The sequence below is a fragment of the Conger conger genome, chromosome 1, assembly GCF_963514075.1.
Source record: "Conger conger chromosome 1, fConCon1.1, whole genome shotgun sequence".
Taxonomy (NCBI): domain Eukaryota; kingdom Metazoa; phylum Chordata; class Actinopteri; order Anguilliformes; family Congridae; genus Conger; species Conger conger.
In genome coordinates this window covers 22,880,076-22,890,733 of record NC_083760.1, presented here as the reverse complement: position 1 = coordinate 22,890,733, position 10,658 = coordinate 22,880,076, and the positions used below count along the sequence as shown (strand labels likewise).

At 41.2% G+C, this 10,658-nt stretch overlaps 1 protein-coding gene across 2 annotated transcripts; it reads left to right on the top strand.

The window, feature by feature from the left end:
- The first annotated feature begins 1,219 nt into the window (after positions 1-1,219).
- On the top strand, positions 1,220-10,560 carry cipca (CLOCK-interacting pacemaker a). Of its 2 annotated transcripts, none has more exons than XM_061262209.1 (4): positions 1,220-1,340; positions 2,595-2,761; positions 3,893-4,041; positions 4,870-10,560. In XM_061262209.1, the coding sequence occupies exons 2-4, from the start codon at positions 2,656-2,658 to the stop codon at positions 5,743-5,745; spliced, it is 1,131 nt and encodes a 376-aa protein (XP_061118193.1). In that variant the 5' UTR covers positions 1,220-1,340; positions 2,595-2,655; the 3' UTR covers positions 5,746-10,560. The 2 variants fall into 2 exon arrangements, with proteins under 2 accessions (XP_061118193.1, XP_061118184.1); XM_061262200.1 differs by having other exon boundaries at positions 3,893-4,050.
- Positions 10,561-10,658: the final 98 nt, after the last annotated feature.

Genomic DNA, 10,658 nt, shown 5'->3' with positions numbered 1-10,658 from the left:
TAGTTCCTTCCAAGTTACTGTACATTTTTTCATTGGGTGGTTTCACATGACACGTGAATACGGGTCAGAATTGTACATAACCATGTACTCACAAAAGTTTATATAATTATATGTATTAAAGTGCAGGGCTGTACTCAGGCATTTTGAGGGGCAGGGGCTCAAGCAAAAATAAAAGGGGGGGGGGAGGTTGGAGGGCAGAGTACTTTTTAAATTGATATGGTGTATATTTTGTGGATACTACTGTATTTCCCTCTTTATATTTCATAGAATTAATATAGCAAATAAAGACATTTCTTTATACAATTAACACCAGCCCAAAAAAAGGGGCACCCTATCTGTGCGCATGCACAGTATTGTATTGACTTACAAGTGTAAGTCAATAGAATGCAGGGAATATGTGTTTGTTTATAATGTATATTGTACATGATATATATCAATAGAAATATATTACTTGTAATAAAAAACAATATATATGCAATGCACCGTGTGGCTCATGTCAAACTGTCAATGAAAAAAAGATCCTTTTGCAGCAGTATTATGGAGTGTAGCAGTTAACATCACACCGAGTAAAAAGTAGCTAGCCCCTTCAGTCTAGAGAACTTTTTGATTTCACTCAGGCAAGAGCTTTATTTATTTATTTTTGATAGCTAATGGACAGTGCCAGGCATGTTGCAGGACATTGGGCAAAAGGTTTATCTGCTTATCCTCTCCCCCCTAAGGGCTGAATCAGGCCTGGTTCACTTGACATCCATGGCAACAGTTAAAGATATAAGCTATAGTTCTCAAAGAAATGTCCAGAAAATTATCAGAGGATACGCCATGGAGGTGGTGACATGAGAGATAAATCAGTTACAAATGTCATGTTACCTTTCGGAACAACAGGTCTTTATACCAGGTAGTATATACTACTCAGTTAAGACTGGATTACACTTGAACTATTTAATAATTGTGAGTAATCCTATTCCTCAAACTTTATCGTTCGGCAAACCAAATTTGGACCAGTTATGGATTTATTATTAATATTCTTGCCATATTAAAATGGTTTATGAGCTCGCTGTTTGCAAGTAGGTCACGTTTTCTGGTTCAACGTAACACGCCAATAAGAGAACAGAAAAGACGAATGGTGGGCGTTGCATACTAAATTATGTGACGTATTACCAGTTTCCTCAGCAACGCCTGTCCACTAGCCACGCCGTAAAATATCAATTTCGGTCGTAAACCCTAGGCGAGTAAGAACGAAGATTTGTGTCATTCGATGTGTCCGAAGGACTGAATGGTCATATTTAGGTTACCTTCATAACTAAACGTCCTGTTGCGATCGAGAAAAAACGATTTACTAGGTGAGTTGCAGATTATCGTTCCTTTGGCATGTGATTGTGTACAGGGGTGTGTTCTTGTCCCGTGTCCTGCACCGTGTTTTGTGGACTAGCGCTAACGTTAGCTAGGCTAGTTTGGTAGTTAGCGTGACTACTGTAGCAATAACTACATAGGTTCAGGCAGATATCCTGTTGATAGTCCAAGGCTTTAGGACGGCATGAATTAAACTATTATAGTAGTGAGTAATACCGTTTTTGTTGCTGATATGATTTGACTAGGCAGCCGGTTAACTTAATTTAGCCGCAATGCCCTCATAATCTGTGGGTTTCTATGCTAGCAAGCTAACGTTAGCGATGTCTGGTTGTAAATCCAGAGTCAAGAGAGCAGTTGAACGTTTCTCCGTTGCGGGTATACACATTCGCTAGCTAGCTAAATTAGAGGCAGGTTAGCTAAGCCAACTAATTTAGTCTAGTGCTGTTGTTTAATTGGAGTAGCTACGTGGACTGCTCGCTAGCTAAGTTAGCTAAAATGGCTAGAAACGGCCTAGGAAATGATCGTGGTTTTCTTGTTAGCTAGTTACGATCCTTAAGTCAGCTGTCTGGTGTATTTTAATGTCAGGCTTTTAACCATGTTCGGAAACTTAGCTAGTTAACTTGGCACGGTAACGTTATTCAGTCGTGTGACTCACTTTTAACTAGCGTAAGATAGTGTGTTGTTTGCTGACGTTAGTAGGCTAACGTTACTAAACGTCAATGTAGTAACGTTATTATTTTCCTGAAGTCACTGCTATACTAATCCAACGTTGCAATGTAACGTTAGAATTTTAAATTCGCTAAATGTACGCCTTCCGTTTGGTTTAGCTAGCTAATCACTAGCCGTACACATATTTAGTTGACCGTTGACGTTGTGGGCTTGCCAGTCCTGTTTAAAAAAAAAAAAAAACCCCGTAACCGTTGCGTTGGGAATTGCACGTACGTTAGTTACTTCATTACCCTTGGAGCTGCTGGAAAAAGCAAAAGGTCAAGCATGTCTTTAGTGCGTGATTACATGCCACGATTACATGCATTTGAATCGGACCCATACGTTATATGTGAAATGAGTGTTTCAAAGTATTCCTGAAAGTAATAATTCATGAGGTTTATTTGGATGTTGAAGTTTTAGTGTTGGCTGGAATCAATGAAAAACAATCTGCATTGAGAACTGAAATGTTACAAATTTTCAATGTTGCAGAAGATGTCTTGATGAAGCACATCTACATTGTTCCTTTTATTCCCCAGCTTGGTGTTCTAAGGAGGGAGATGCAGCTTGCTTGAGCAAAGTGCACCAGAAGAAGCCGTGATGAGTAGCAAGGCTAAAGTGGGAAGCCACAGGAGGCTGTCCACCTACATGGTGGACAACATGAAGACATCCAAGCCAGAGTCAGAGAGGGACTCTGGTTTTTCAGGTCCGCACACCCTCACCCCCCTCACCCACAGCTGAGCAATGAGGCTTGTTACTGCAGATTGCAGAACTAGGTCACAATTTCCTCTACTGTACTTGAGCCGTATATCATTGTTGAAGGCCTTGTTTTCAAGGACTAGATTTTTGCATGCATCACTGGCTATGTTGTTTGTTGCCCAAAGCAGGTGGTTAATTGTAAATTAATCAGCGGTGCTCCCCACATTCAAGTTGTTTAGAGTCCTGCGAAAAAATTAAGGGGTACCAACATTTATTTAGTTAATAATTTACCCAAAAACGAGAAAATGATAATGGAGTATGTCAAGTGAAGATGTGGTCTCTTGTCATGTTGCTCTGTACATTTAATTTAAAAAGGCAAGAGCAAATGATAGGGCCAAATATACATTACCGTTCAAAAACCTCTGATCATCTTGTCTTTTTCTGATTGAATATTTGATTTTCTTTGATTTTCTGTTTGTAATAAAATAAATTATAACTTGTTTTTATTAAAGGGTATTTTTATTAAAGGTTTCACCAGTCTTTGATGCAAATTAACAATGTCAAATTGGAGTCATATTTTGTATTTGATTGCATATCTTTTGAATGATGTCTGTAACCTATCAACAGTCTGCATATCTTATTTTTAGGTTGTCCTACAAGCCATACTAAAACTCTTTGCCTTTGAATGGATCTGAATGGAAATTGGGGCATGGGACCAGATTTGGCTTTAAATTATGCTGATACAGTATGGAACACATTTGCTAAATGGCTTTAAGTCATCAAGGATCCAAGGTATCAAATGAGCCTCAAACCATCATGCTGCTGCTAGATATGCTGTAGATACTACAATAATAGTTTTTCCTGACTCATTTTCAAATGGAACTCAATGGAAGAAATATTCAGGAAAAACAGCTCTTGTAGTATCTACTGCATCACATCTGACAGCAGCACAGTGGTTTGTGGCTCATTTGATACCTTGGACCCATTCTTAGCTGTACTGTTTCTCATGCTCTACTGGAGGTAAAATAAACCGGGTCGGTGATATTGATATGTTTTGATGAGGCGCTCTGATAACAGTTCCGTCGTACATTTAATCAGGGTTGTTCGGCAGCTGACCTGTGCTTCCTGTGTTTATCAGATGGCAGCTCAGGCTACTTGAGTGCTGTAGACCAGATGGACTCAGAAGATGCCGGAAGGCCAGGCAGCCAGGCCCAGGTGGCAGTAATGACAGGGTCGTACCCCGGCCTCTCCCCGATGATCATCATGAACAACGTTGTCCTCAAGCAGGTCTGCCAGGTTCTTTTTAATCCGATTTTTTCCCCTTTTTCTCCCAATTTGGTAGCCAATTGGACCCTGTCTGATTCAATTAGAGCTAGTATTAGATACACCGCCCCCGTCTTGCCTCCCAAGTTGTAACCGTGATTCCGAAGCGCTCATGGTGCTTGTTTTGTGCGGCGATCTACTAACCCTGCCAAGTCCCTCCCTCTGGAGCAGAGAGCTAATTATTGCTGCTCCACGTGAGCCGGCCAAACTAAACAAAAGCAGGACCGAGAATCGAACCCCGGTCCCCAGTGTGCAACTGCAGCAAACTGCAACTGCAAGTCTGCTGCGTCTTAGCCTGTTGCGCCACCACGGCTCTATGGTCTGCGAAGTTCTAATGCTCACCGAATGCTGTCTTGCCTGTCCACTCAAACATTAAAGAAATGTCAATGAGAGTGTGTGTACCTTCAGCATATAAAGTGGCTTCAGAAAGTATTCCCTTTTTGCACTTTGCGTTGTTTTAAATCTTTAATTTTAAATGAAAAAATTGCCATTTTTGCTCATCAATCTACACTTAGTAATTCGTGATGACAAACTGAGAACATGTATTTAGTAATTTTTGCATTATATTATTTTTATTTATATACATATATTTATTGCCAATCAAAAACTAGAATCTGCTGTTGATATAAGCATGCACAACGACAAATTAAGAAAGTGTCAGTTAAAATGTTCACTAATGGCAGAGTAAATGTATGTTTTCCGCATTCTTTTTGAATGATGCAGGTTTTATAGACTTCATAAACATACAGTATAGTGAACTGGTGGTGATTGTGATGCTGTTCATTCCTCTAGCCGAATACACCGACACCAGCACTGAAGCCCTGGGGGTTCCAATCCGCCCTGGAAATGCTTCCTCAGCCACAGGTGGTTTTCTTGCAGCCGATGGTCTCCAACGGTAGCAGTGCCTCGCACAAGAGTGCCCCCAACAAGCGCCGGAAATCCAGCAGGAAGTATCTGCCCATCCTCAAATCATACCCCAAAATTGCCCCTCACCCTGGGGAAAGCCTCTCGGAGAAAGGCGGCTCTGCCCACTCCTCCGGGCAGAGCAGTTTGGCCTCCGGCCAGGAACGGCGCCACCGCCATCGCCTGAGACGCGACTCTCCGCAGGCAAGCCCGGCCAGTACAGCCGAGCCCTCCGTCACCTCCGCTCCCCCCGCCCCGCCCGTCTCTCCCAGCCGCTGCGGCTCTCTCCCCTCCCCCGGCGTCACGGACGCCCCCTCAGCCGTAAACTCAGCCCCAGCCGCTAACGTCCCGGGGCTGACGCCATCGCAGCCGCCTTCTACACCCGCCGCTCCAGGCGCCGAGACGGACGCCCTGGCGTCCTGGGCGTGGCCGACGGAGCTGGCCTCCTCCGATGACGGCAGCTGCCTGGGCATCCTCTCTGAGAGCCACAGCAAGCAGCAGCGCTTCTGCAACACCTACAACATCCTCCACCGGTCCGGCTTGCTGGGCATCACGCTGCGCACCAAGGATCTGATCCGGCAGAACCGCCGCACCCAGGGCCAGCTGGAGCAGCTGAAGCGGCACGCCGGGCTGTTCGCGGAGGCTGTACGCAGCGGAGACCCCCAGGTCTGGACTAAGCTGCAGCTGAGCATGATGGAGGCCGTCCCTGCTGGAGCGGAGGAGCAGGAGGGCGGGGGGAAGGACACGCTGGACGCACTGCCGTGAGTCTACGGTGTCCGCGGAGTGGACTCCTGGTAGAGGGACGACCCACCAACGAACAAGTGCTCTGTTTAGTCTTAACCCCTTTCTCCGTCTGTTACTGAGTGATACTGCGATAGTAGCTTTCACTGTGTTTTCATGGCTGTTACGGGTCACTAAATCTGCAATGGACCTGGAAAATCTGAATTTACTTGGCGTATTTGATATAGAACCCAAGACCATATTCAGTGCGTAAACGCAAAACAAAATGCTGTTAAACAAATTGATTTGGAAAATGTGACATGACTGGGGATGTCATGCGCACTGCAGACTGCAGTTGTTCAATGCTCAGCTCAGGGGTGGGTTTCCCGAAAACGTTGAATCTTTGCATTAACAAGTGTGTTAACGCGGTTCTTAATCTAAAAACGTTCTCATTAGGTGCGTTTTCCCGATGTCTTGTTAGACGGACTCAAGGAACAACAAACTTCTTTGCCATGCACGTTCCTGCTAAACGCATGACTAGTTGACCAATCGATGTGGAGTTTCATGTAACATGTTTCTTAGCTAGTCAACGCAGAAAAAATAATTTCTATTAATTTACGTACCGTGTTATCATTAAACTTTAACCGTTTTCATTCCTAATGTCTTTGAACTAAATACAATGGCTACTAAATAAAAACTAATATAAAACAAGATTCAACGAATAATAAACTAAATAATTACTGAACATACCAACCCTAGGCGTCATCTATGAAGTGGTCTGGTGGTATAGTATTAGGACGTTACTGTCCTATGTGTTCTGATGCACCTTTTGGTTTAGGCGCTTTTCTGAAGTACAGCAACGATAATTTAGCCTCTTCTCCACATTGCATGGAGGGCAGTGTTTTGGCCTTATTTATACAAGTATGCAGCAATTTGTTTTACTAATGGAACGCTGTTAAATGACTTTTAATGGCAGTTAATTGGACTAAAAATAATCAAGTTATCAATGCGACATGATCATGTTCAATTTATTTAATACAATGTCATTCCAAATCATAGGCTATTCCGATAACTTTTTTATGAGTAGGCTATAAATTTTATATTATGATATTTATTCTCAATATAGGTTACATTAAAAATAATTGACTAGGAGGTACTACACTTTTTAGGCCATTGTAGGCTGTGTTTATATGAATGTAAAGTGCATGCATCTTGCCAAAGAGGGCAGCTGCGTGCGGTATCTTAAAGAGGTTCTTTGCTGTGAACAAGTAATCTTGATCGCTCATAATTGAAGAGGTAACTAGAGATACGTTTGCGTTACGAATGTGTTTGGGAAACCCACGTTTAAGAAGGGTCGTAAGATGTATTTAGAGAGGTTCTTACCGTTAAAGGTATAATCGGTCAAACCACAACACTGTTTATGCGCCATTGGCTGTGGCAATTAGAACCAATTTTCAACCAATGAGCTTGAATTATTGTACCGCTGTACAATGTTTTGGTACAGTGTCGATGCGTCAACAGTTTATTTTGAAACCCGAATTTAAAGACTATTAACACAGGCAGAGGGTGAGTCAACATGTCAGTGAGCCCTTTTCAACGATCGGAAAGGGATTTACAATGGTCTTGTAATAATGGTTTAACACAAAAAATATATAATCTTAGCTATTATACCTTTAAGAGGCTTTCGGGAAGCCCACCCGGTACAGTTTCCAGGTGAATTGGATCGTGTTGATCAGGCTAATGAGGACGCATTCTCTGTGCTTTCCCATGAAGATGGGCAGCAGCAGTGAGAGCTGTCACTCAACAGGGCTCAGTCGGTTGTGGTGTTTTCTCTGCAGGGCAAACTCCTGTCCTTGTTTCATTCATAGTCTTAAACTGCTGAATGAGCCTAGTGTAAGCTGTACTATTTTAGTAGTGCCATAGGCAGTGTTTTAAATCTTTATTTGTATTAGGTCAAGACCTTATTCAAGCCTAACATATTTATTTGTTGCGTCTTGCTCTTGCACATCTTGTAGAAGAATATCTCCATTCAGCATCCAACTAAGTTGGATTCAGCATCAACATTACAACTAATTGAATAGTTCCTGTGGCATCTTATTCTAGCTGAAAAGCAACAAAAAGTTAGTGGGATTTTGAAGAGAAGCTTTTGTTTTCTGTTGAGAGCTATGGCTTTTTCTTTTTCTTTTCTTTTTTTCTTTTCTTTTTTAACCCACAGTTTGTCCAACTGGCAAAGCCATTATCGTATCAGCAAGTGCAGTGATTTCAGCTTATGTAAGCAAGTGATATATTTGTGAATTTGGTGAACTATCTTTAATAGTTGTGAATAGAATGACTGTGTGTGTGTGTGTGTGTGTAAAGTGTTTGCACCTTTTCAACATGTTTACTATTTTTAGACTGCTTTTGTAGCAGTTCATCTGTCCCTGAAGATACTTCTAATGACCCGCCTTATGAACTGTGCAGTCACTAAGCAAATGCATATCAAATGTAAGCTAAGCACACACCAGTGGTAAAGGTGACCGTGAAAGAGAGTGGAAATGGCAACGCTTCATTTAAAAATGAAAAACATTTGAGAGCATACTCAGCCTATTCTACTTTTATTGAAGTCATTTACAAGTGCCAGTTACTAAAGCAACATGAATTAAATTCTGAACTCTTGCAGGATAATAAGGAGTTTGCTTTGCCATCATGGTTTAAAACCTTAGCATGCATACATTTATCAAAAATCTTTTTGGATTTAGTGTGATTATTTGTCTTTGTTAGGAAAGTTGTGCCCTGTGATGATATGCCTTTTGAATTCAGAAGGGTCATTTGACTGACTGTAAAACTGTAATTTGCTGCCCATTGAAAGATTTTTTAATTTATTTTGTATTTATTTTTTTGGTTCCCCCTGATTGTGCTCCCGTGTTTAACACTATTTCACATGCACGAGGAGCTATGTTTTTAGGTTTGAGTTTAGGTTCTCTTCTCTGGCATGCCATTGAATAGCAGTGTAAGGAATCAATTTACATCCTATATACATTTATGTCCATAAATGTAATGCAACCTCCCCATCATGGTTTGTAGAGTGGGGGGTGAAAGATTTAAGTTTTAGGAGTCTGAGTCTCCATTTCAGCTGGTATGGACCATGACTCTTAAACTGGTTTAATGTGAAAGCCGAAGGTGTGTCCATTGTAATGGAGGGGTGCTGCACTCCCTTATAGACCCACCCCTGTAGGGTATTACTCTGTTTAAATGGCAGCCAGGGTTTCTGATCTGTAGCTGAATTCATCATTTACAATGTCATGATAATGTAATTTATCATTTACTATTGCTCTGGAATAGTAACATGTAAGCTTCTTAAGTTTTCATTTTTCATTTTGTTTCATATTGAAGAGTTTTGAAAGTTTTTGAAAACAACAAGTCGTTTCCCCTGTGTGCCACTGTAAATTATGTGTTCCTAAAATGTGACTTTTGTGAATATAATCTATAAGACAATGGTGCTCAAATGGCACACGTTTAGTGTGTGTGTGTGTGTGTGTGTGTGAGTGTGTGAGTGTGTGAGTGTGTGAGTGTGTGAGTGTGTGAGTGTGTGAGTGTGTGAGTGTGTGTGTGTGTGAGTTGCTTCTGGTATTTGATCACCTTCTAGACTAGACAGAACTTGAGCTACTACCTTTCTGTACTTTTGTGCACAGCAGTGGCAAAATGAAAGTGAGCACATTTCTGCAGATCACTGTAACATGCCACATTTTGCTCTGCAGAAGTAACTAATGGGTGTTGTGAACTGCACTGGGTCGCTGAGATTTACATTTAATATTATTTTTTGTAGCCTACCCTCTCGCTCTTTCAGTTTAACCAGGATTGTGTTTTTTTCCTTTACTTGAGCAACATATTTACAATAGTAGTTTAATTACGCAGAGTTAATGGCAAAGGTCATTGCTTGATAGATTGAGTGCCCTCTATCATGCTTGCCTGCGTGTATGGTTTTTGTATCAGCAAGGCAGCACTACTCAAACATGTTCTGCGGGCAGCAGTGTCTACGGGTTTAGCACGGTTGAAGTAAATACTTGCTGACACTGTGGCCCGCAGGATGTGAAGCTGAGTGGCGCTGTAGTAAGGTATTGCATCCTAGTGGAATTTAATTTCCAAAAAAAAAAAAGCATGTGGCTAAGGTAGGGACATCCTGCTGTAAGGAGTAGCTTGTCTAAATAATTGTTGGATAGTTGTAGCACAGTAGCTATTTTTGTTTGGTTTAGAGAACTTAAGTCACAATAGCTAAGAAACATACCGTGTTCTCATAGCAGTGCCTCACGATTTTAACAGTTTTCCCTGTTATTTACAGTCCTATACTACTGAGCACTGACTTTACGGATATGGATTATTTTACTCTCCATAAGGAACCTCAGAAACATGTTTGATGTGATTTAAAGGTGATTGGCAAGAACATTTCATTTAAGCTCAAACGATCAATGTGTAGCTCATTAATCTAATGTAAATCTGATGCGTTTTAAAGCGTTGACATTCAAACATGCTGAACTTCTAGGTAATTTAGGACATGGGTATTTATAAATTTCTTATTGGCTCTGTAGTTCATTAAGTGTTTTCAGTTCATTTTTGTTTTGCACTAGGCATTATTTTGGTTGGAAAGATTTACTGTTGATATGTCACCAAAAAAGAGGGTGAAAAAAAGAAATTGAAGTCTAATGAATAACTTGCACCATGAAATGGTTGAATGAGAAGCTATGCAACATTCGGAATTGACAAGATGGCACAACTATACATTCTTTATAATTTCTAGTTTGCTGAAGTGCTCCTTTTTTGTACTTTTTTAATAGACCATTTGCATTGACATGTTTGCTTAATAAACATCTTTTTTTCTTTAAAGGGGTGTCATTGTTTCCCTGGGATAGCTCGTAACCTTGTCCGGGGTGATTTCTGCCTTGTGCCCAATGCATGCTGGGATAATGGATGGATGTATGGAG